Source organism: Ornithorhynchus anatinus, chromosome 4, assembly GCF_004115215.2.
Source record: "Ornithorhynchus anatinus isolate Pmale09 chromosome 4, mOrnAna1.pri.v4, whole genome shotgun sequence".
NCBI lineage: Eukaryota > Metazoa > Chordata > Mammalia > Monotremata > Ornithorhynchidae > Ornithorhynchus > Ornithorhynchus anatinus.
In genome coordinates, this window is record NC_041731.1 from 3,133,118 (window position 1) to 3,159,077 (window position 25,960).

Below are 25,960 nucleotides of genomic sequence, written 5' to 3' on the forward strand. Positions count from 1 at the left end.
AAAGAAGGTTAGAAAAACAAGCCCCCAGACCGGAACGCGTGCGTTTCCGAACTCGCTCGGCTCCAAGCTCTTTACCCTTATTCGATCCGTTCGCGTCTTCTCAAAATATTTGGGCTTCTCCGTGCGCCCAGCCTGCTGGGCGCAAATATGTAAAAGGCATTGGAATACATCTACGAACTCCCTGCAAAATCGTCTGGTAAATGTTTTCACATTTTTAGAAATCGCCATACCCTTTCGGATGGAGTTGGGGGGGTGGGGGCGGGGGTCAACGAAAGCACGAACACAACAGAAGAAGTGAGCGAAGAAGTCTAAGCCTATGTAAGCGAAGCCGTAGGCGGAGGGCAGGTTGTGCCGGCGAGAGGGACTGCGGAGGAACTGACAGTCCCGGAGACCCCCACGGGAACAGACACCGCGACCCAATATGGCTTATTAGGATGGGTCGACCGTGAAGCGGCTAGTAATCCGACCTGCTAGGCTACTCTTGCGGAACGGCGACTGCTATGTTATGATGGTCCCCTCCCCATCCTCCTCCCTCCCCCCGCCCCCCTGCCTTCCCCATCCTCCCCCATCCCCGTCCCCCTCCCACCCCACACAAGCTATCACGTCCCCCTTTATTTCACGTGTTCTATTGCTTTGTCGTCAATGGTTCCTCCTGGCTCGCCCGACGAGACGCGGGTCTAAAGGAGGATTCACTCCCCGCCCGCTGCGCCGTCGTCTATGGTATTCACCGAGCGCTTACTACGTGCAGAGCGCTGCCCTAAGCTCTCGAGAGAGTACGGGACAATCTCACCTGTACCCGGAATAAGCTCGATGTGGTTTCGTTTAAACCACGCCGTCCCAACGTGCCAACGAAAGCCGGCAGAAGAGCCGGACTCGCCCGCCCCTTTGCCGAAGTCGGCTACTTTACGGTTCCTCCCCCGCCTCCTTACGCATTTAAAATTTTACAAAGGTTTCTATAAAAAAGTTCCATGGGATTTGGCACCGTCCAAGGAAATGAAAACTAGCTCTATGGTTCTCGTGGGCGGGGTGGGGCACGGGGGTGGGGTCGGGAGTGGAGTGAGGGGGGAGGCGCGTATTTACAGATTAAAATACCAATTGGGGATCCGTCGGTGACTCTGGGTGCCTTTTGCTCTTTCGTTTCCTTGTGGAGAGTGTTTCCAGAGACCCGGTCAAGTCGGCGTTTCCCACAGACGGTCTGGTTCGGTGGCGGGAGGGAACGGATGGAGACGAGACCGGATTTCCGGGGGCGGGCGGTCGGTCCTCCCGACCCTAGGAGAGGCGAGGGGCCGAGCGGTCGTTGGTCAGCGTCTTCTTCAGCTTCACGCCGCGTCGGATGGCGTTGAGCATGTCTTCTCCCTGCGGGGCGGCCCCGGCCCCGGCCCCCGGCTCTCCGGGGTCGCCCTCCGAGGTCGGGCCGGGCCCGGCCGGGCCGCTCGGGCCGGCGGCCCTCTCCGGTTCTTCCGCCCCGTCCTCGGCCGCCGCCTGTCTCTGCTCCTCGGCGGGCTTGGGGCCGGGCGCCGGAGGGTTGACGGACGCCTGGCCGCTCCACAGGGAGGAGGGCACGCCCCCGCCCCCGCCGCCCCCGCCCTGGGGGCCCTCGCCGGCGGGCGGAGACTCGGGGCTCGGCTCCGGGCCCTCCTCCGCCCCGCCCTGCGGGCCCAGAAACCCGCCCGGGAGGTCCGGCACGGTCGGCGTCTTGACCGGGATGACCGGGGTCTTGATGGGGATGGGGCCGGCCCCCGCGGCCCCCCGCCGGACGGACGGCTTGGTGGAAGGGGTCCGTCGGATGGTGGCCACGCCGGGGGTCACCATCACGGGTCCGAGGGAGGTGGGCAGGCCGGCCGTCGACGCCGGGCGCTTGGTCTGAAACATTCTGCGGTAGGACTGGCTGATGTCGCTGTTCCTGGGGATGGTGGAGGACTTGTCGAACTCTTGCTGCTCTGCCTCCTGGTCGCCGCTTACAGAGAAATAATCGTAATCTGAAACTGAAAGAAACGTCCCGGTCAGAAACCGACCGGAGCGACGGGGGTGTTTCCACCCCGCTCACCTGGCCGCCAAGAGGCCGGGAGGCCCAGCCTTTGGGTAGGCTAGCGGAGGGCCCCCGTCCCCACCCGGCTCCGCCCCTGTGACCTCTGGAGAGGACCGGGCCTCTCGCTCAGATCCCCTCGGTGGGAAACGCGGGGGACGAGAGCACCAGCAAGCGCACGCCCAGAAGGGCCAAGGGGACGGGTTGATTGACGAACGGGGTCTTTCCCACCACAAGGGATTGCTAGCCGAACAGTTCAAGGTTCCAAGAAGAAGGCCGAACGACAGGCAGCTCACCTCGGGCCACGTCACCTCACCTCTCGCCCACGCCCCGCGTCTGGCCTGCAACGCCTTCCCTCTTCGTATCGGACGGACGGTCACTCTCCCCTCTTTCGAAGGCTTTTCGAAGGCCCACCTCCTCCAAGAGGCCTTCCCCGACTAAGCCCTCATTTCCCACTCCTTCCTCATCGCCCTTTCGCTTGGATTCGCTCCCTTTATTCACTCCTCCGGCGGCCTCACGGCACCTATGTCCATATCTGAAGTTTGTTTATTTATATTAACGTCTGTCTCCCCCCTCCAGACCGTAAGCTGGGCGGGGAACGTATCTGGCAACTCTGTGGTACGGTACGGTGACACAGAGGGAGAGGGAGAAGGGGAAACGAGGGCTTAGTCAAGGAAGGCCTCTTGGAAGAGAAGTGCCCGCGATACGGCTTCGAAGGCGGGGAGAGTGGTCACCCGTCGGATATGAAGAGGGAGATGGACTGTGTCCAATCTTGTCCTTAGTAAAGTGCCTGGCACATAGTAAGCGCTCAACAAATACCATTAAAAAAGAAATAAAAAATCATCTCTATACATCTTCTGGTGTTGGTGGCCACTGGACGAAATACCGCTACATTAGTGAAATGGGTCAAACCGAGGTACCCGAAAAATGTCACGGGCAGGGAGCTCGAAGCTATCCGCGAGGCTGCTTTAAAGGGACAGAAAGGGCCTTCAGATTTCTGGCTTGGGAAAATGGGGGGTTGGGAAGTGGGGACAGTTGGATTTTATGTGACCATTCCCCCGGGCTTCCTTCGCCTCAGGCACAGGGCCACCTCTCGGGGCAGCTCTACGAGCCCCAAGTCCTGAAACAGCACAGGGGGCCTCCCTGGTGACCGATCCCAGAAGCGGGGGGCGGGAGAGGCAGGGGTTGTCGACGAGAGACCCGAGGCTCACGTTTTACCTTGGGAGGGAATCGTGTCCTCGGAACAGCAGGGCGTAGTGGTCTGCGTGCTGTATCCGCTGGAGCACTGCAGGGAGTCCCGGCTGCTCCTCTGGGTATCCAGCTGCAGGCCTCGAGACAGGGCTAGGGCCAGCTCCTCGCAGGCCTCCATCTCCTCTCCTGGCTGGGGACCAACAGGGTCATGAGGTTGGGGTCCCGGGGGGAAGGGGGATGAGAGGCACCCTCAGGTCTCTCCCGCCTCAGGGAAGAGGCTGGGAGGACCTTTTTCCCAGTAGTCTGGGGCTCCGCACACAGTAAGCGCTCGAGAAACACCGCTGATTGACCGACCGGGTCTGGGAGTCACAGCTGTCGCCGTTCTGCGTGACCTCGGGAAAGTCATTTAACTTCTCCATTTCCCCTCTCTAGACCGTTAAGCTCGTTGTGGACAGGGAACACGTCTACCGAGTGAGCTTCAGAGTACTCTCCCAAGCACTTAGTACAGCGCTCCTCATACAGTAATCGCTCAAACACCACTGACTGACTGTAAAGCGGGGATTAATTTACACTGTGCACCACACGTGGGACCACGGATGTGTCTAACCTGATTATCCTACATCTACTTCAGTGCTTAGTACAGTGCCTGGCACACAGTAAGTGCTCAAGAACGGTAATTATTATTATTGTCATTATTCTGTTATTCTAAGGGAGTGACCACGGCTGAAACAACAAGACTGTTGTTCTCAAGCCTGAAAAGAATCAATCGATAGTATTTATTGAGCATTTACTACATGCAGAGCACTGGACTTGGGAGAGTACAATAGCACTGGTAGACTTGATCCCTACCCTCAATAAACTTACACTCCAGTGGGGGGGACGGGGATGAAAATATATTACACCCAGGGGAAGCAGCTTAGTATAAGGATCCGGACAGTAAGTGCTGCGGAGTTGGCAGCATGGCTCAGTGGAAAGAGCCCGGGCTTGGGAGTCAGAGGTCATGGGTTCTAATCCCGGCTCCGCCGCGTGTCAGCTGTGTGACTTTGGGCAAGTCACTTCACTTCTCTGTTATCTCATCTGTAAAACGGGGATTAAAACTGTCAGCCCTACGTGGGACAACCTGATCACCTTGCGTCCCCCCAGCGCTTCGAACAGTGCTTTGCACATAGTAAGCGCATAACAAATGCCATCATTATTATTATTAAGGGGTACAGACCCAAGTGCACAGATGAGGCAAAAGAGAGAGAATATAGGGTGGGGGAAAGGAGGTGTTAGTTAAGGAAGGCTTCTTAGAGGACACGTAAGCTTGCTGTGAACGGGTAAAATGTCTTCCAACTCTGTGGTAGTGTACTCTCTCCCAAGTGCTTAAGAGAGTGCTCTGCACACAGTAAGTGTTCAATAAAAAACACTGATTGATTGACTGATTACTGTGACTTTAGAAGGATTTTGAAGACGGTGATAGTAATGGTCTGTTGGATATGAAGGGGGAGGACGGGGAGGACCAAACAGCGGACTTGAGTTGCTAAAGGGGGTTATTTCTTTCCTGTAATAGCCAGGCCCTCTCCCACTTGATAAGGAGGCCTCAAAGACTTCCTCCAGGTCACGGCTAATCCCTTCCAAGTGACGGAGAGCAGAAGGTGGGCTACCCGTCTCCGAACCCAGCCTGGCTCAGACATCCTCCTCTAGATTGTAGGCTCGCTGAAGGCAGGGAAACTGTTATTTTGTTGTACCGTACTCTCCCAAGCGCTCAGTACAGTACTCGGCTCGCAGTAAGCCCTCAGTAAATACGATGGACTGACCGCCTGACATCCTCATGATTTCGGCCCGTGAGCTAGCGTCCCCAGAGCACTCGCGGCCCGGCCGTGGGCAGAACCAGACTCCCAACAGTTGGCTCTCACCCAGCGGGACTCTCACGTGCCTGGGGGCAAACCTTCCACTCCCACCATCCCGGGGTGGGGGGGATGACAAGTTGGGGTCCGGGGCCTGGAGGGGAAGGAGGAAGAGAAGAGACCCTTGTGCTTCAAGTGGCTTATGCTAACTCGAAACTGAAAATAAAAGCATCACCCTGGTGGCAGCTGAAACCGTCATACTCCGAGGCCTCTGGGCTTCCTCCGGGGGAGCAGGTGGGACGCCGGCAGCTCCTCCGTTGGCGTTGGGGTCCGGCTCACGCTTCTCTTTGCGGCGCTGCAGGGTATTCACCACGGGCTGGTCGTACGGACCGGGCTTAGCCCAGTCCTGAATGAAAGAACAACTGTTAGCGGGGGCCCCGTCAGGACTCGCTCGTTCGTGCTACTGCTTCAGGCCGGAGAGGCCTAAGGCTAATTCCCGAGAGGGGCAGCACCGAAGCACAGCAGAACCCCACCCCGACCGGGGGAGCCCTGCCTGATTTTAGGGGAGGTAGGGAAGGGAGAGAGGGGGATGGCTACAGAGCCCGTTTCGGCCCTCTAGATGGTGAGCTCCTCAAGGGCCGGGTCGGTGTCTACTAACTCTCTTGTACTCCATACTCTACTCCAGCCACGATTACCTGCTCTCTACCCCAGTGCTCGGAACAGTGCTTGGCACGTACAAGGCACTTAGATGCCATAATTATTACTGTTGGTGCTGTTACCCTCCTAAGTGCTTAGTCAGTGCTCGGCACAGAGCAAGCAATCGAACATATCAATGAGCGGTCGGAACAACATTGACTGATTGATTGCCTGCTCTTTTAAAACAGGAGCTGGAAAATACTTAAATAAGGACGTAAGAGTAAACACTGCGCACCTGACATGACTTCCCTAGCTGAAACACTTTTCTTCCCCCACATTTCTCCAATACAAGGCAGTTCAGTGATTGAGAACTCTCCGGCCCTACTGGCTTACGTGGAGTTTACTGTAGCGAGGTTTTTCTGATATCAACCGAGATCCATCTGTCTGTCGCCCCCCTTGTTTTTATTTTTTTGGAATCCCACTGCACCCAAGTGCAGTCTGGCCTAGGTGACGGTTTAGAAGATGGAAAGTGTTGGGTCCTTTCTCCTGAGCACTGAAGGAGAGCTTCCCCTTTGGGCTGCCAGTGCACCCGTAACCCACGGCCCCATAGCTTCATCGCTACAAGCTCTACATCTCTGAAAGACGGGGAGAAGGGCTCCCAATACAGATTCTGTTGCTTCCCCATCTCTAATTTATTTTAATGCTGTCTCCCCGACTACAGGTTGAGCTCCTTGAGGGCTGGGATTGTGTCTACCAACTCCACTCTACAACATTCTCCCAAGCGCCGAGTGCTCTGTACACACTAAGCACTCAATAAATAGCATTACTGACTGATTGGCATCCTAAATCTGATCCATTCAGGACTCTGCAAAGGAACTGTCCTTTTTCAGAGGATCCGAGTTCAAAGTGAGACTGAAACAAAGTCCACTATCACATGTAAAAAAATCTCCTTTTCTTTTTTCCTTCCAATCTGTCAATTCTTTCGGTGCCTATCTCCTCTGCTGGACTGTAGGTTCTTTGACAGCAGAGATCACGTCTACTAACTCTATTCTACTCTCCCAAGTTCTTACTGTTGTGCTCTGCACATAGTAAGTGCTCAGTATATGCTACTGACTGACTGCTTCGCGATCTGCCATTTTCCTTTTCGGTGCTGTTGGCGTCCCCCTCCTCATAAAGATGTCTGACCCAAGAAAGGCAGGGTTGAGTAAAATAACCCATCGACGAATGCCTCAATCCCAAATGGGGTTTTGTGGTTAGGACTGACCTTGACGAGCTGTTACCCGAAAAGGAGAGTCAAACAGAGAGTGAGAAGTGGATGGTGCAGCTTGGAAGAGGGGAAGGGTGGTAGAAAAAGAGTGGGGGGGGGGGGGTCTGGGGGGGCGGGGAGCAGGAGAGAGAGAGGAAGAGAAAAGAAGAGAGAGGAAGAGAGAGAGAGTTGGGAGGGGCAGAGGAGGCTGAGAGAGCAAGTGAGAGGCACAAACCTTCCAGCTAGGGATCTTAGATGACGGTAACATGCCCGGGCCAATGGTGTAATAATGAGCGTAGTCTGGAAGGTGACCAGTGGCCCCCCGAGGGGCCAGGCGGGAGGCAGGCAGGTAATGAGGGAAAAGGCCTGCCAGCCCCACAGGTGCTACATAGGGCTCGCTAGAGTGATAAAACCCGTTAGATAACTGGAAACGAAAAAAAACAGAAAACGAACAACAACAAAAAAAAACAGAAAAAAGGAAAAAATTAATATAAGATGAATGTGGAAATACAGATGGCTTTGGCGGATTCTACGGAAAAGCAAAAAACCGGAAAATGGGATCTGAAAGCAAAACAATGGGATCTGCGGTCTGGAACTAGGGATTGATGAGGTGGGCCGGGAAGTGGGAAAAATTTCCACCGGCTCTGTCGTAAATGAACCTTTCAAGAATAAGAATTTCATCTCATTTTGAAATAACTTCGCAAGGCAAGCCTGAGCCGGGGGGCTTCGTTCCCTCCGATCGTTCCCTGACTTTCCCAATTTACTATCGTTTCAGCACAGGCTCATTGCCGTGCCCAGCGCCCAACCATTAAATTCCAAAGGGCGCTCAAAAATGGACCGTCCACCCCCACTGCTTCCAAAGGTGCATGCGGCTCCCAGCAAACCCTAGAGATTGAAACAAAAGGTTTTCAAATAAAAAGGAGGCTAAAGATGCGACCTGTGACACGTCTGAAATGATACGTTCCCACAGCGCCGGGCGGTGAAAAACAGCAGGACACAGACGGGAGTCTCCACACACATCCCCGGTGAGCCCTCGATGCCCGCGATCAACCCCTTTCTAACCAGGCCCCATCTCGGGATGGACCGTTCCCCGTCCCGAAGCCTGTCCGGCCGTTGCCCAAGTCGCCCTCCTGGGGACCGGGGACATAAACGGAGCTCCCAAAGGCATCGTTCTCCCCCAGGGCCCGAGCGGGACCTCGGTCTGCGACCCGCCGGTTGTCCGTGGTTGAGAGAGAGGGAGGGGAACGACGGTTCTGTTGGGGCTACCAGGCCGGGGTTCTGATCTTCACCTTCTCTGTGGAGGCCCACGCCCCCATGGTGGAGCCTGAGCTGACTGAGGTGGGGGAGCTGCACTCGCTCACTGACTGGCAGGTTTCCGACGCTTCGGAAGAGGCGGAGCTGGACGAGTTCTGCGGCAGGATCAGCACCAAGGCAGCGCGAGGAAAAGGAAATACAAAAGACAAAAAAACAAAAACAAGCCGCCGGGGATGGAGGGGGGGACGGGTGCCGGGGGAGCGGGGGAGAAGCACACGCAGAAACAGACGGACACACACGCAGAAGAGGGAAGGATGAGAGAAGCAGAGGGTTAGGAATTTCTGTCCAGATCACGGTACCCTGCGCGTAAGGCACACGGAGCTTTCGGTCAGGTTTTGGAGCGGCACGGCAAACAGTGAGCCAGATTCCGAGGCCTAACCTCGGGTAGCAGGCCTGAGCGAGACCCTCCGAACACACATGGAAAGCCATTCCTCAAAGCATCCCAACTCCAGTGGCTAGGGGAAGGGCTCCCCCCGGGATCTCCTCACCTCCCATTCTCTCTGAGGAACTCCTCCCGCAGACCGGGGTAGTGGAACCCAGCCTCGTGCTTAGCTTCCCAGATAAACTCTTGGGATTAACAGCGCCTGTATCCACTGGTTATGGAATCTCTCTGCCACCAGTTCTCTCCATTCTTCTCATCACCACTGCTTAGGGCATCCAGTGGAGAATGGCGCGGACATGAGTTGTAGGCCGATGCCTATTCTGAGGCCGATCGGAGGGAAAGTGGGAGCTCTTCCTTGGGAGACCTCGGCCTTTAAGACCAAAGGGGGCTCGATGGGCTCAAAGCCGTTCTTTAAATCTAGCTTTCCAACAGGAGCTAGATAGCTCCCCTAAATGCCGGCCTTCTTCCCGTACCTTGATCTCGAATATCTAGCCACCGACCTCTCGCTCACGTCCCACCTTTGACCTGGACGCCCACCCTCTTCATCTCCGACAATTACTCTCCCCACCTTCAAAAGCCATACTGAAGCCACATCTCCTCCAAGGGGCCGTCCCTGACTAAGCCCTCATCTCCTCTTCTCCCACTCCCTTCTGAGTTGCCCTGATTTGCTTCCTTTATTCACCCCTCCCTCAGCCCCACAGCACTGACGGCCATATCCGTAATTTATTGACTTTAATGTCTGTCTCCCCTCTAGACTGTGAGCTCGTCGTGGGCAGGGAACGTGTCTGCCAACTCCGTTGTACTGTAATCTTCCAAACACTTAGTACAGCAGTGTTGATCTGTTGTGCTTGTTTGCTTTAGGTTCCTCATCTGTTTAACTTCTTGCCTTTGCCCAAGTGAACGGGAAAATGACGGGATGAGGAAGAGTGAACGGAGCCACGTCTAGCTGGAGCTGTGGAGGGGGGATTCATCAGTCTGAACTACTTCCCTATGACTAGCCAAACTGGCTGAAGAGTGGCTCATGGATCTGGGGTGCACAGCTTTCCAACGGGCTGGGGCAGGCCCCACAAGCTTTTTTCCCTTCTCCCATCACTCTGATTCAAAGAAGTGACACCATTCCCTACCGGAGCGGTGCTCTCCCAACACGACAGCCAAGCCAATCGATCCTCTGGCTTTTGGACTCTGCCACGTTTCAATACCCACTTGTGAAAATGCCCCGGGTTGAGGGGTAGAAATGTAACACTCCACTGTATGCTCACGAGCCCAGAATTTCCACCCTCACTGGGTCTACTGGATTTCCTGTTCCCCTGCTCCACAAGCTCTATTCGTTCTGCACAAAAAGAGAAGAGGCGACACCCTTCGACAACCAAGCGGAAGCATCCCCGGCAAGGATGAGCACATTCTTTTCTCTGAAGAAAAAGAAAATAAAACTATAGGCTTGTAGATGCCACGCAGATCCTGATTCTGAGGATACACGGGAAGCTCCATGAGGGGAGGGATTGTGCCTCTTAAATCTACTGTATTGTACACCCCCAAGTGCTCAGTACAGTGGACTGCTCACAGTAGACCGAGCGGTTGCCAGCCAGCCCTCCATCTGCCCTCTCTGCATTGTCTGAAATCATCATCCCGCCTGTTTGCTCTCCAAAAACAGCCAGGTAATGGATTACTAACTCTCGTGCACTTCCCTAAGTGCCTGGTACACTGCTCTGGACCTGAGGTGCTCAAAAGATACAAAGTGATGGACCGATGAGTCTAGCGTAGAGAAGATGAGGTGTCCTGCCCCGTGACATCAGTGGGTAAAACAATCTGGAAACATACTGGCCTCTATGCTACCACAATATCTTAAGGGGAGGGGCTGTGTCTACTAACTCTACTGTACTTTCCCAAGCGCTTTAGAACAGTGCTCGGGGAGCAGGCGAGACCCTCTGAACACACGTAAGCATGCATAAAGGTCTTGGAGGGAATCTTGGCGGTATAAAATGAGGCAGCATCAAAACGCTCCCCCCATGAGCATTTCTGTTCAGAATCAGATAGTTTGAGGTAAGAGGGGGAGCGGATCGATTGGCTCAATTATTTCTGGGCCTGGCCCAAATGCCTAGCATGGTGTCCTGACAGAGTGGATGCTCGGGAAAATGCTCTGATGTTCACTTCGCACCCCGGCTTTCTCGGCGTTTGGAGGTGCCGCTGTTTCTGCAGGGAGGAAGCGGACAGGGAGCAGGGCGCTGGAACCAAGCAGCCAGTTTCCCCGAGGCACCCTGTCACTCAACCAGTCTGGATCCCGCAACGTGGACTCCGGCCTATAGTTTTATGACCTGTGACGTTAGACAAGTGCCCAGCCAGACGCCCGTCTGCTGACGCTAAGGGAGAGAAAAAGGCCTGGCGCGAGCAGCAACAGAAGCATGAGAGACACCCTTAAGCTCAGCACAGACGCAGCTGACGGCTTCTGCTTTTTCCTCGGATGGAACTGGACGGTTTTGGATTGGGCACCGAGTCCTCTAACCCAACTAAGGGCAAATGATTCAACTTGGCCCCCTTCCTAAATCCAAGCCACCTCTAGTGAAACAGACCCCTGGGGAGGGAGAGGGGAGAATGACCCCCAGAGGCCTGTGACAGGGGCATCTCCTCACGAGACGGATGGCCAGACAACACCGGGGGCATTGGGGGAAACAGAAACCACCGTGAGAGACGCGGCGTTAGCCTGTCGCCCAGAAGCCGGGACCGGGTTCACGTCTGATACCTCCTTCACTTTGACCCTTGGGGTGAGGGCTCCCTGGGAAGCGGGACATTTGCCAAGACGGGATGTGAGCCACCGACGAGCCTGGAGAAGCCCTCGCCGCTGGGACCCATCTGAGAGAGCCCAGCGCGCTCCATCAACCTAACTCGGCCTGGGGCCCCAGCAAGTCCAGTTCACACACCCTGGGGAATCTCCCTCTCAGCCGTCAATATTTCCTCCACGTCATGGTTTAGATAAGCAGCGTGGCCTAGTGGATAGGACACGGGCCTGGGAGTCAGAGGAAGTCGTTTCTAATCCCGGCTCCACCATTTGTCTGTGTGACCTTGGACAAGTCACTTCACTGCTCTGGGCCTCTATTCCCTCATCTGTAAAATGGGGATTGAGACTATGAGCCCCGCATGGGACAGGGGCTGTGTCTAATCCGATTTGCTTGTATCCACCCCAGCGCTTAGTACAGTGCCTGGCACATAGTAAGCACTTAACAAATATCACATTTATTGTTACTGTTATCTCTTCACTGGGGTAGTCTGCTTGCCGTACCCCAGCCGGGTCTCTCTCTAGAGCCCAGGCTCCCGGGGCCAGGCGGACGGCCTCACCTGCCCGGGGGCTTCCGGTGGCATGGGGGACGGTGACTTCGACTGGAACGCGTCCTGAGAGATGAATCCTGAGTCGTGGGACGACACGCTCGACAGCCTCATGGGCGCCTGCTGGGGCAGGTTGGAGCTGCGATAGCGGTAGTGAGAGCTGGGCGAGTGAGAGTGGGAGCCGCTCGACCGCGAGTCGCTGCTGTTCACGCTGTTCAGACTGCTGTCGGGGGGTCCGTGGCCAAGAGATAAAGGACCGGATGGGGGCAGGGGCGGTGGGGAGGGGAAGGAAAAAGGGAGGGGGGACAGAAGGCAGAGGGGAGGACAAGTGGGAGAGGAGGGGGTAAAAGAAAGGTGACACAATTAACTCCAGAGGCAACACCAGTCATCAAAACATCCACCAGGAACTACTAAAAATCAACCACTGGTATTTACTGAGCATTCACGGTCAGTATGCGGAGCGATAGAGTAAGCACTTAAGTCCCACTACACTAAACTTCTTGAGGGCGGCGATCTTGTGTACTTACTCTATTGTACTGGATTCTCCCACTCACTGTACACAGAAAGCACTCAACAAATAAATCAAATGGTAGAAAAGTAACAGAGTGCTTCAGTCTCACAGTAATTCAGTCTGAGTAATGAAGTGCATAATGGGGAGATTTTTTTTAAAAAAATTTGTATTTGTTAAGAACTAATATGTGCCAGGCACTGTACTAAGAGCTGGGGTAGATACGAGTCCATCAATGAAGGGTGTTTATTGAATGTTTTACTATGGGCAGACCACAATACTAAATGCTTGGGAGAGTACAGTACAACAGAATTAGCAGGCACATGCCCTGACCATAATAAGCTTACAGTCTAGAGGGTGAGACAGACATTAATATGAATACATAATTTATAATATATAATTTAAAGATATGAAAAAAATGCCGTGGGGTTGAGAGTGGGGCTAATTAGGTTGGACACAGTTTATGTCCTCCATGGAGTTCAGTCTTAATTGCCACTTTACAGATGAGGTAGCTGAGGCCCAGAAGTGTAGTGGCTTGCCCAAGGTCACACAGCAGACAAGTGGCAGAGCCTGGATTAGAACCCAGGTCCTCCTGATTCCCAGGCCCGTGCTCTACTCACTAGTCCATGCTGCTTCTTGGAGTATTATAAACTTCTGTTCCACTATGGTAGCCTAGAGCTCTTGTATCATGTCTCTGAAGGTTCACTGCTCATAGGGAGCTCAGAGACAGAACAACCAAGAGGATATGTGTCCCCTTGGCCCGGAAATGGGAAATCTGATCTGCCTTGCCCCCAAAACATACACACACACACACCCTTCTCCCCCATGAAAAAGCAAACTTTCATTTCTTCCACTTACCTGCAAACACTGGATTTTCTGGACATGGTGGTGCTGGGAGAAGATGGAGGAGTCTGATATGACCAACTGTAATCAGAACCTTTCAAATCTAGAATGACCTAATTGAGAAGAAAAAAAGGGCAAATCCTGTAAAATACCTGCTAGGAAGGGAAAAGACCATCAGATTACAGAGTTCCTATTTCCTGTATTTGAAGGGCGAAATGTGTCAACTCCAAAGAATCATACTATCAACACTAGGAAATGAAAGCTTAGGTCAGGGCTCTGTATACAGTAAGCACTTAATAAATACCACTGCCTGACTGACTGATAAGGGGACAGGCCTCATCAACCCATGATTACTGGAAAATACCCTCTTACTTGATACCAATAAGGTACAAAACTAGGTCAATTTGGCCATAAAACCTCTTTTAATTCCCAATTACCATTCCCCAGATGATGAAAAATATTCAATTTAAAAATAAATGTCCCCACCCTTCTGTTTAAATAATGCAGGCCACCACTAGGGTGAAGAAAACTATGGGAAATAAAAGACTTAAGTTGGATCTTCAGTATGATGACATAATTCTAACCACTAAGAGAAAAACCGGATTGTGTTCTCTGGGAGAGAGGCCTGAAAAGACACCTCCATGAATATATTTTATCATCTTCACAACATCATGACGGAAAAACATAACCCAAATATTTGTAAATGATGCCTTGTCTAGACTGTGAGCTCCTTATGTGTCTACCATTGTATTGTACTCTCCCAAGCATTCAGTACAGTGCTCTGCACACGGGTTGTACTGTACTCTCCCAAGCATTCAGTACAGTGCTCTGCACACAGAAGGCACTCAATTAGTACCACTGATCAATTGACATCAATAATTTGTTCCACTACAGAGAAGGAGAACCTGAGGAGAATGAGGGGGAATGGGAAACAAGCCATCAGGCATTAATTAGGCGGAAGGGGAGTAAATAAGCCCAAGATATCCAACTGAACAATGACGGGAATTGAAGAGCAATTTCAGTTTCCTCAACTGTAAAATACAGACTTTTCAATACATGATTGGACTGTGTCCAACCTGGTTAACTTGTCTCTACCTCAGAGTTTAGAACAAGTGTTCGATACCAGTAGGTGTTTTACAAATACTATAAAAACAACAACAAAAAAGGGGTAACGCCTGACTGAAATTAACCCTGGACAAAGAGCTAAGGGTATACTGCTCACCCTTAGATTGGCCCTCACTTTAGCTTCTGGTCAGAGAAGCAACATGGCTTAGTGGGCAGAGCACAGGCCTGGGAGTCAGAAGGATCTGGTTTCTAATCCCGGCTATGCCACCTGTATGCTCTGATATCCTGGGCAAGTAATTTCACTTCTCTGGGGCTTAGTTACCTCATCTATAAAACAGAGATTAAGACTGTGAGCCCTGTGATGGACAGGGACTGAGTCCAACCTGATTATCTTGTCTCTACCCCAGTGCTTAGTATGGTACTTGGCACATAGTAAGCACTTAACAAATACCACAATTATTATTATTATTATTATTAAAATCTGCAGGATGTCACCTGTTCGCTTGCTGACGGCAGTTTGTGCGGATCCATGGTGAGGCTCTTCAGATCTTCAGATATGGTCTGCAGGTGAGTTATCTCTCCTAACATTGAGATTTCTTCTTCCTGAGAAAGACACATTTTCCTTTTTTTAGAAAAAGGTATCACAATTTCCACAGGGTGGAAAGTCTCCCGAGAATTGGGTCTAGAGGCCTGTTTTTTAGCACGCTGGGGCTGCTGCTTCTGCTTCTTCCATTTAGGAAGATTCCAAATCATTTCCATATGGGAAAGATACCCAGCCAAAATTCCTCCCCCTTAAGACTCCTCAAAGTGAATCGTACATCTCAGACCCTTCTGGGTATAAGTCGGAGCAATTTCCAGCCAGCCCCCATTCTCCCCTCCCTGCACTGTCCGAAATCGACATCCAATCTGTCTGCCTTCCAGGAAGAACCAGGTAATGGATTATTAACTCTGGTGCATTTCCCCAGCTTCTGGTACAGTGCCCTCCGCACAGGAGGAGCTCAGTAGATACTAAATGATGGCCTGACATTTTTCCCTGGAGAGTGTGAGATGTCCTGCTCCATGACTTGAGCAGGTAAAACAAACTACAAACACACTGGCCTCCATGTCTCCACCAACAACCAACTAGAGAAGCAGCATGGCCTAGTGGATAGAGGCCAGGCCTGGGAGCCAGAAGGACCTGGGTTCTAATCCTGGCTCCGCCACTTGTCTGCTGTGTGAACCTGGGCAAGTCACTTCACTTCTCTCTGCCTCATCTGTAAAATGGGGATTAAGACCGTGAGCCCCATGCGGACTGTCCAACCTAAGGAGTTTGTATCTACCTAGCGCTTAGCAGAGTGCCTGGCACCTAGAAAGCGATTAATACCATTAAAGAAAAAAAAGGAGGACAATCTGGTGCCACCCTTCCGAACGTCCCGGAACTTACGATTACTGGCCGCAGCATGGAGATGAAAGCACAGAATCGGCTGCGTTCTTCGATCAGGGCTTTCCTGACAGCCTGTTTTTCCGTTTCTTCCAGAAGGAGGTACTTGTCGTTGACATCTTGGAGCGCGCTGTCCAGCTGGGGCTGAATATCTCCTCGGCCTGCATGCCAGAAGAAAATCATAGGGAGGTTTTGCGGTCCTGAAGGCACAAATCCCCTCCAAACCCTCTCCCTCCCCGACAGTCCCCTCTTGAAAGTTATAATCCTTGACACTAGACACTTCCCATTTCCAGCATCTGCAGGAACCAAGGTAATCTGGTACTCATGAAGACAGTACTGAATCTCTTAGCATTTATATTTCGCAGTGCACGAACAAAGATGATGATGAGCTGACATACTTTTCTACCTGGGGCATGCAGAAGAAGAGCATTCCGTTGCTGCCATCAGCCACTAAGCTTCAGATTCATGGCCTTTGCTCAACCACCAAGGCCTTGTTTCGAGTGGGAAAAATGGTTATTGCAAAGCACACTAAAAGCCATCAGCCTACAGATCCCTATGACTGGCGACAAGGTAGCTTCTTGCCCGAGAAGAGACTCTAAAAACATTCCAAACAAGAACCACCTGTTGATACTACCCAACGCGGCCAAAGAAATACTTGCCCTCCCTCCCTCTTCAATTGTGATTCCTGTGTGAGACAGGGATTGTACCTCTGTGGGTCATTTTATATCTACCCTAAGGCTGTGCAAACACTAAGCTCTTAATGAAGGCCTTAATAATAACAACAGTAATTATTACTGTCTTGATAATGTCACCTAGAAAGCTCATGGTCTAACTGGTATTCATCCAAGAGAGGGGAAATTCCAATCAACAGATCTCCTGCCCCACTGGGGCACTGGCTTACTGTTTAATCAAAGACCCTCACCTTCACAGCCTTATTAAGGTCACATCTCCACCAAGAGGCCTTCTCCGATTAAGACCCTCTTCTCTGGCTCTCTCTCCCTTCTGTCACTTGGATCTGTGACCTCTGGACATTTATTTGCCCCACCATTAACCCCACAGCACTTCATGTACTTATCTATAAACCATATCTTAATATTGTCTGTCTCCCCCTCGAAACTGGAAGCTCGCTATAGGTAGAGAACACGTCTAACGACTCTTATACTGTACTCTCCCAAGCACTTAGTACAGTGCTCTGAATACAGTAAGCACTCAGTAAATCCATGGATGATGATGACGATTACAATCATCATCATCATCAAACTCTGCTTCCTTCAGCCCCCAAATACTCCGAAGCAATAGCTTCAATTCTCATGTTTTTACAGATCTCTAATCTCTGACTAGCCTTAGCCCAAGCAGGGAGCCAAGGACACCCTCCAAGAGTATAGAGAAAGGGCAAGAAAGACCTGAAGGCGCTTCTGGTGCCTCTCCATCGGTCTTCTTTAAAAGAGAGACTTCCACCAGACACAGCCCCCAGGGGCTAGGACGAGACCTTCTCGAGCTGTATCCCCTTAATTTCCCTCTCAGACCCCCGGCTTGAATTCTGGCCTCCAATTGCCCTTCCCATAGTGGGCATCATGTACCTGGGCAACTCAGCAGAGAGAAAGCAGAGGAGACAAGTTGTGGCATTAGGTTTGGGGAAACCAGGTTTCTGTCAGGGAATCAGGAGAGGCTGGGGCCAGAGAGAATGGTTACGAGAGGAGAAAAGAAAGGAAGGGAAGGAGTGGGGTCAAAGGGTGGGAGGTAGGAATGGTTTTACCTTCTGCAGGGAGGGTCCATTGCTTTCCTTCTGTGAACCTTACAACCTTATCTTCATCTAACTCCATTCTGTCTGCTGATGCAGCCGGGGTGGACCGACAGGTTCAGACTTTTAGGCAGGGACTGGAGTTACAGTCAAAACAGCAGGAGCTAGGCCCCAGATGATGCTTCTCTACTTAGCGGAGCTATGACCCAATGCAGCTGTTGCTCAGCTGGGCCTCCAAAGGCCAGAGGCTTCCATAAGCTCCTCCTCCTCCTCTCTCTCTGTACAGATTCTCATCCATCATCAGCAACACCAGAAACATCATCAAAACACACTACAACCATGCCATACTGGACACTGGGGATACAGGACAGAAACTACAGGCAGGATCCCTGACCCAAGGTGACTCAGTCCACAATGGGGACACCACAATGGGGACACTAGCCCGAACTCGTAGGCCAAAATGTCCCCTTGCGACTATATATATCGATCGATCGATCGACAGATAGATAGATAGATAATCCCAAGGCAACAGTGATGGCGAATGAGGCGACTCGGAACATGGTTCAAATAGGTAACGAGCCATTTGAGCGCCAAACTGCCTCAGCTTGGGCATATCACGTTTCTCTAGCATCTAAGTCTGCTTCTCATGGATCTCCCTAGCCTGGCGAAGTGGGGGGCGGGGGGAAGCAGTCACTCTTCTCTAATCAAAATGTGCGGCAGGGCTGGAGCTGCCATCTATCTTCCCCATCCTGATCACACCAAGTCCCCTGATGGCTCCATTTCCCAAACGCCAACCCACTCAGCAAAGAGCGGGATAGTCTGGGAATGTTCCTCAGAGCGTAAGCTCCTTGTGAGCAGGGAGTGGGGCTTATATGCTTCCTATGTGCGCCATACAGTACACTGCATTAGAAGGAGCTTAAAAAACACCATTGCTAAATTTACTTCTACTTTGACGACCATGAGTCCCAGGTGGAACAGGGACTGATTAGCCTGTATCTCCCCTGGTGCCTAGCACAGTGCTTGGCATGTATTAGGTACTTGAAAGATATCACCATTATACTACTACTGAGATGCAGGGATTTCTGCTTTCCTTCCCTGAAGCAGAATCAAATGCAGCCCCCCGTCCATCATTACATTCTCTCAACTCAGTCTCAGACTCCGAAGAGCAAATCCGTGTATTTGAAGTCATCCCAGTGATTTAGTTTCCGCATGGTGATTTACTGGTACTTACAAATTACTCATTGGACTGGAAATCCCTTGAGAGCAAGGATCATATCTATTGATGCTTCTGTGCCCACCCCCAATGCTTAGTACAGTGCCCCACACACGGGGCGTGAGGTGGGAGGCTTAATAAATACTATTGATTGATTGATCAAACACAAAATAGAGCAGAATCAAGATCCCCAATGCCATAATTCAACCCACTTCTCCAATGGCAGATTTTTGAGCATTTCCAAGTCTGAAAATTCTGTGTCAAGTTCAGGCTGGAAGCAATGTAGCCCCTAGGAACAAAAAACAGTGACTGTCCCAACACATTATGAGATGCATAAACACCATCTAGGAAATAACCACTTGTTCAACGTTGTAAACATCAGTGGCTCATTTAAGAGTCGCACAATTTTAAGGACCCGATTCTTCACTTTGGTGGAAACCCAAATGCCGATCGTTCATCCTTATTAGATGAAGACTTAAGTTATGGGAATTTGGTTTTCAAAGAGATGAAATGGTTTCTAGAATCTGAACATTAAGATCCTCTGCCACCAAAATAAGAACAAAGTCTAATTTAGGAATTTTTTTTGTTCAGTAACTGGACTTTTGAAACATTTTCCTCCTTCCTCAGGCGAGGAGTATGAAAATGTTCCAATCGGATTCCTCTCCTGAAGCTGAATACTGATTTATGGTGATTTTGAGCACTTTCATAATGAGCATTTCGGTGTTTTGCATAGTCCCACAGGCCCCTGTTTTTGCATTCCTGGAAAGCACGAGGGCTATTGATTTTTCTAGGGAAAGCTGGACAGCTCGCAAGGAACCGGGCACCCGGCAAGAGCCCGCAGCCGGGAGGACCACACCCTGCCCAGCCACCAGGGATGCAGCCCAAACTTACCCAGAGCATCAGCTGGCAGGGGGGTGCGCATGGGAAATTGCAGGACACAAAATTGACACAGAAAGGAAAATAAAACAGAGTCAAACTGGCAGCCTTGCAGGGCCCCTACCAGTCAGTCACTTGTTAAATCATCAGCCCAAAACATGGCACTTTAGATCCACAACGTGGTGATATAACCCACTGGAGTGTTAGCAGGGAGTGTGGCACTTCTTGGTACTGTACTTTTCTATGCTTAGTATGGTGTACTGCACCTAGTGGGTGTTTAATAAATAGTACCTTGGCTCTTACAACTACTTACAGTCAACAACAGGGGTGAGAGCATTTAACTCACGTTCCCCAGTACCTCGTTTCTGACTGAGTTTAAAAATAAATTTGAAAAATTGGAACAGGACCACTTTACTGATTGCCATCATTTAGGGACAGTAATGGAGTGAGTCTCTCTCTCTCTCTTTCTCTCACACACACACACACATTTAAGATGACCCAACTTCAATGAATTTTCCCATGTGACCATTTCAAGTTTTTGAGAGCAATAATGGGGAAGATGGGGAGGAATTGTTTGGGGTCAAGGAAGGGCTGGAATAGAAAATCAAGGGACAAAAGCAGTTCAGCCTAATGGAAAGAAAGCAGAACTGGGAGTCAGAAGACTTGGGTTCTAATCCCAGCTCTGCCACTTGCCTGCTGTGTGCCAATGGGCAAGTCAAGAGACTTCTCTGTGCTTTAGTTTCCCCATTTGTCAAATGGGAATTAAATATCTCTTCTCCCTCCCGCTTGGACTGGGAGCCCCATGTGTCCTATTATTTTCTTTCTACTCCTGCACTTAGTACAGGTTATCAACATATAAAGCACTTAGTACCATCATGATAAAGACTGGATGAGAGGAATGATTACAGTACTGATGTTATGCTGCAACAAGTCCTGTATTCTCTGCTTTGGTGATTTCCGGATATTAGGCTTGCGGCCTTCCAGCAAGAAGATTTTCAGGGAATCATTTAATTGTGGCAGGGTTGAAGAATGGAATGCAAACCTTTTCCATTTCCTTCCTCAGATATTTTCCACGATAAGAAGTTTCTGGGTACCTGGGCTTTTCAAAAGTGGCTGAAGAGAGTTGCACCCCAACTAATTTTTAAATTCTGAGTACAAATTGCTGCCAACCAGAAAGAGGAAAGAGTCCTGATTCAAAAGGGTTGTTAAACATCATGGGATTCAGAAACAGGAGGCCTGGCGTACTGTGTCCACATTTCCGCTTTCTTCTGTGGCCATATCCCAAGATGCTTTCTGCCGATCAGTGAACAAATTCAACTAAAAACTAAGAGCCTTTAGAGTTATTCAAGAGAAAATGTTCTGAATCTTCATGAAGACTGTACCGCTCATTTGGCAAATCAAGGAGGAACACTGAGAGAACCTAGGTAGCAATTTATGCTGCAAAAAGGAGATGTATGTTTGCTGTGACTTAACGGCTTCCTCTGTTTCAATCTGGATACAGAACTCATTCAAAGGTCCTTTGAGAGAAAATCCTAACATTTTTTTGGACCCAAGTTTACAGGTTTATTATAATAAGGGTTCAAACCAAAGTGTCCGAAGGGCCATTCACTCATGGTCCTAAAACATGTTTACAAATTTTATCAAGTGCCAATACAATACAAAAGAGAAAGACCATCCAGAGTTTTCTCTAAATTATAAGGCAGCCCAGGGGCGATAATCATGCTCCCTCAGCCTTAGAGGTGGAAGGGGCAGGGACTGTGTACAACCCAACTTCCTTGTATCTCCCCAGTGCTTAATGCAGTGTCTGGCACACAGTAAGTGCTTAACAAGAACCGTAATTATTATTATTACCCAACATTTCTGCCCAACAAAAATTCTGGGAAGCTACAGAGGATCTAAAAGAATGCTATTTCTGTGAGGAAACTAAATACTATTACTACTGCCTGAACACTTTCTCAAGTGTTTCAGGTGCAGAGTGCAATTTAACCCATTCTGATTTTGGGCACTGACATATACCACTTCAAAGAAAGGTCCTAAAAGGCTTAGAAAAAAGCCTTAAAAAGGCGTGAAGAGTGGAGTTTTCTTCAGGACATGCCTAAAGACAAGTGTAAAATAATAACTTCAAGAATTAAAGAGAAGCCGAATAAAACCCTTCAGAAAAATCTATCCTAGGGACCTATGCTAGCCAAGTCAGGGAGTTAGCCTCAGACTGACCCTTCAAGAATCCTGCAGAATTAAAACTGCTCTTGAATATTCTCCTTAGGACATTTTGCATCCAATTCTTTAAAAGAAATAGAAGCAAAGAACCCCTGACTAAAACTAATTGTTTAAAAAAAGGTTTTAGTTTCCTCTTTAGCTCCCGTACCTCATATCTGAGAATGTAATAGGACACAAGCCTGGATTCAAGCCTGGGGGGGTTATCTGACTCCTTTTCCCCATAATCAAGGACAGTTAATTTATGGATCACATTCTGAATTCAGGACATCGGTGGAGGTGACAATCCTTAAGGTTAAGAGGGGTCAAAACATGAGTTCTGGAAGAAATAGGCTGCTATTTTTTCTTAGCCATTTTAGTAGGAATGTTCTCTTAAGCCAGGAAGGTGACAAAACAGACTAAGGGATTTGAATTGAAGGAGGATTTTATTCAACATTAGAGAAGAATCTCCATTCAAAGCACCTTGTTGGGGTCAATGTCAAAGGCAGCCATTCTTTCAAGACATCCCCATTTTTTCTTTTTCCATTCCAGAACATCCTCCAAATGATCCAATATCCCCTTTGTTCCTTCCACTTTAGGGCTCTTTTCCCTTAAATCTGGTCAAAATGTTTAAATAGGGGAACCTCAACAATATCTGTCAACCCCTCTAGACTGTAAGTTCACTGTACTGTCCTAAGTGATTTAGCACAGTGCCCTGCACACAGTAAGTGCTCAATGAATACAACTGATTGACTGACTGAATTTCAGGGACTAGGAAAACCAATGAGAAGCAGCATGGCCTACTGGAAAGAGCACGGGCCTGGGACTCAGAGGACCTGGGCTCTAATCGTAGTTCTGCCATGTGTCTGCTGTGTGACCTTGGGCAATTAGCTTAACTGCTCTGGGCCTCAGTTACCTCATCTACAAAATGGGGATTAAGTCTGGGAGCCCCAAGGGGGTCAAGGACTGTGTCCATTCTGACTAGTTTGTTTCTTCTCCAGCACTTAGTACAGTGCCTGGCACACAGTAAACGCTTAACAGATACCATAAAAAAAGAAAAAAATGTCACTTAACTTCTCAGTACCTTGTTTTCCTCATCTGCAAAATGGGGATTAACTCCTCTTCCCTCCTACTTATACTGTGAGCCCCTTGTCGGGCAGGGACTGTGTCCAACCTGATCATCTGGTATTTGCCCCAGCATTTAGTACAGTGCTTGGCATATTGTAAGTACTTAACAAGCATCAGTAAAGAAAATGCCAATTCAAAGTAAACTCCCCTCCTCCTGCTGGTTTACCAGTAGTCCACCTATACTACTCTACTTATGTCACCCCAGGCTGGGAGAAGGGCACGCCCATTGGGGTTGGAATGACAGGAAGACACCACTCAGAGAAGCCTTCAGGGAAGACTGGACTCGCCATGTTTTTCTCCAACCAAAGTGGGCAAAAAAACCAATATCAAGTAGGCCTCAAAGGGCACTTTCAGGCCAATTCTAGGCAACCCGATAGATTCTACCCCCGAGGAAGGCCAGAACCAAATCACGGTATCCAGATAACCGTATCTTTCAGCTCCTGACACTGCTAAACCTAAATTCCCTCAGGTGACTATCGACAGTCAGAAAGGTTTCACACCAAAGACCCCCAGGAGAAGAGCTAAAGCTTTACCTTGCTGGCAAATGGCACTAAAGAATACGACACAGGGTTGGCCTCTGAGGTAAATGGGTTGTGACTGATGCTGGGAAACGTAGGAAAAAGGGGTCATTTCCTCAGTTGTTAGCTAGTGGGTTTCACCACGGCCGGGCCTTCATATGACAGCTAGACAGCCTCCACTCCCAAATTCCCCCAGCAGCCGTTTTATGAATCTTACAAGATTTAATAAAGGGGTTGGGAGATTATAGGCTGTGAGAGATGGAGGGGAGAATGGCATAATTTCGGCTATAATTACTACAGAACATTTGCATAAAGGCTTTTATGCATTTTCCTAAGGCATCCAGGAAATTTATAGGTTTCATTAATTTGCACAATAGGCCGGGACGCTGTCAGGTTTTGAATATGAAAAACAAAAGATAAGAATCATGAACTATTTTAAGTGGCCCCTCTGTTAATAAACCTAGCAAGGCACTTGCAGAACTTCAGCTGAGGCATCAGTTTCTGTTTAACCACTTACGATCCATTGGCTACATGGGTTTGCCATATTCTAAACATTTTACGCTACATAACTACAGACAGGAAGGAATATCTATCCGCTCAAAGCCTCTGAAAGAACGGGAATGCTAGAATTGTAAGAATTACCTTTCTTTGCTTTCTTCTGAAGTTTCAGCGTATCCGACGATTTCTTTTTTATCTCCTGACGAGCTTTTTTATATTCTAGAGGTAAAATATCAAATACATTTAGTGCCCAGATTCACATTTAGTTTATTAAAAAAGATGCTTGAAGAAAACAAAGCCTTAAACTTAAGAACATCTAATCACGTGAATCGTTTTCAAACGTCCAACTGAGATTCGATCATAATCACCATCAAAGCATTGCTCTTAGGACGACTGAACCGAATGGCGGCCTGAAGTGTAAAAACCCACCCGGTGGGTGACGCCCCCTCCCAATCTCAATTCCCGAGCTCTCTCTTTAAAGATAGCTGGCTGTGAAGAGAGGCAGAGGTTGGGGGTGTTTTAATTGAATGACTAAATCATGCTTCTCTGATAAATACACAAAGGACATCGAAGAGGGATTTCAAGTGAATGCCAACAAGAGGAACCATCAGGACTAAAATAAAGACAACGTGGTTCCCTCCTCTGGACGCCGGCAACTTCCAGATTTGCACAAAATGGAGGCCGTCCCGGCTGCCCTTTTCTCTGATATGGAGTTGTATCCTGGACCTCTAACCCACATAGACAATTAAGTAAACTTTTCAATTGTGGGGTTCCCACTGTTTTCACCCCCATTGCAGGAGCCCTAAAAATCCTCTCTACTCGACAGCCCCAAAGCCTTCTGAGAAAAAAATGAAGAAGCGGGCCATTTGTGAAGACACACGCAGTGTGGCTTAGTGGAAAGAGCCCGGGCTTGGGAGTCAGAGATTGTGGCTTCTAATTCCGATTCCACCACTTGTCAGCTGTGCGACTTTGGGCAAGTCACTTTACTTCTCTGTGTCTCAGTTACCTCATCTGTAAAATGGGGGTGAAACCTGTGAGCCCCTTGTGGGACAACCTGATTACCCTGTATCTATCCCAGCGCTTAGAACAGTGCTTGGTACATAGTAAGCACTTAAGAAATACCATAATAATAATTATTATTACATTAAAAATCGTTGCTAAGATTCAGGAGGAAGGGACTCTGGCCAGAGAATAAGCACTATGGGCTCAGCACTGTACTAAGGGTTGAAGTAGACTGAGAGATAATCAGGTCCACAGAACAGGACTACTCCTATACTAAGCACTCAGTGCTTTTTGATGATGACTATAATAATAGTAATACTACTAATAACACTATTATGTTCTTTCTACTAGGCCATGTTGCTTTAATGAATAATAATGAATGGATACTTTATGTGTTTACAAGGAGGGGGAGATTTCAGATACAAACATACATACATATAAATTCTTACCATCACTTTCACCATCCTTCAACTCTTTCTTATACGTTAGCCCCACGTGGGACAGGGACTGTGTCCAAACTGATTATATTTCATTTAACCCCAGTGCTTGGTGCATAGTAAGCACTTAACAAATACCATAGTGATATTTGTGGGAGTCTAATTATACATACACATATGTGTACAAACACCCACCTGTACAAATATACATGTAAACATGGAGAATCATCCATATATGGACATTCCCTACTTTCCATGTTGTAATTTGTTTTGCCTTTAAATACCTTTTGCGTGGTCTTTGTCCAGCTGATTGGCCACTTTCTTCCATTCTTCCATCTGCTCTTGAAGTGGGTTTATCAAACAGTCAATTAAAGCACTAATTTTGTTATAAAAGACAAAAGCAAGAAAAGTAAATCCATCAAGATTCCAGATTACTGCCAAAATATAGGCAACTCAACTGGATTAAAACAACACAGCAAGGATTTGATTGGTGGTCAAGAATCCTTACCCATATACAACATGAGTATCTCCTGACAATTGTTTCAAGGCACTCAATCAGCTCTCTCCCGCCCACTT

General features: G+C 49.4%; 1 protein-coding gene across 6 annotated transcripts in view; it reads right to left on the reverse strand.

The window, feature by feature from the left end:
* Nucleotides 1-614: 614 nt before the first annotated feature.
* MTSS1 (MTSS I-BAR domain containing 1) overlaps nt 615-25,960 on the reverse strand; it is a 117,210-nt gene continuing 91,864 nt past the window's right edge. Inside the window, exons 5-16 of one of the 6 annotated variants that reach the window (XM_029062011.2) lie at nt 25,669-25,760; nt 24,090-24,164; nt 19,624-19,635; nt 15,782-15,939; nt 14,854-14,961; nt 13,309-13,406; nt 11,955-12,165; nt 8,218-8,337; nt 7,164-7,352; nt 5,282-5,452; nt 3,245-3,407; nt 615-1,985 (exon numbers count right to left, since the gene is read on the reverse strand). In XM_029062011.2, coding sequence (XP_028917844.1) covers nt 1,270-1,985; nt 3,245-3,407; nt 5,282-5,452; nt 7,164-7,352; nt 8,218-8,337; nt 11,955-12,165; nt 13,309-13,406; nt 14,854-14,961; nt 15,782-15,939; nt 19,624-19,635; nt 24,090-24,164; nt 25,669-25,760 — 2,113 coding nt within the window. In that variant the 3' untranslated portion in view covers nt 615-1,269. The remainder of the gene's footprint in view (nt 1,986-3,244; nt 3,408-5,281; nt 5,453-7,163; nt 7,353-8,217; nt 8,338-11,954; nt 12,166-13,308; nt 13,407-14,853; nt 14,962-15,781; nt 15,940-19,623; nt 19,636-24,089; nt 24,165-25,668; nt 25,761-25,960) is intronic. The other 5 variants (XM_029062015.2, XM_029062012.2, XM_029062013.2 and 2 more) reach the window with 5 other exon arrangements.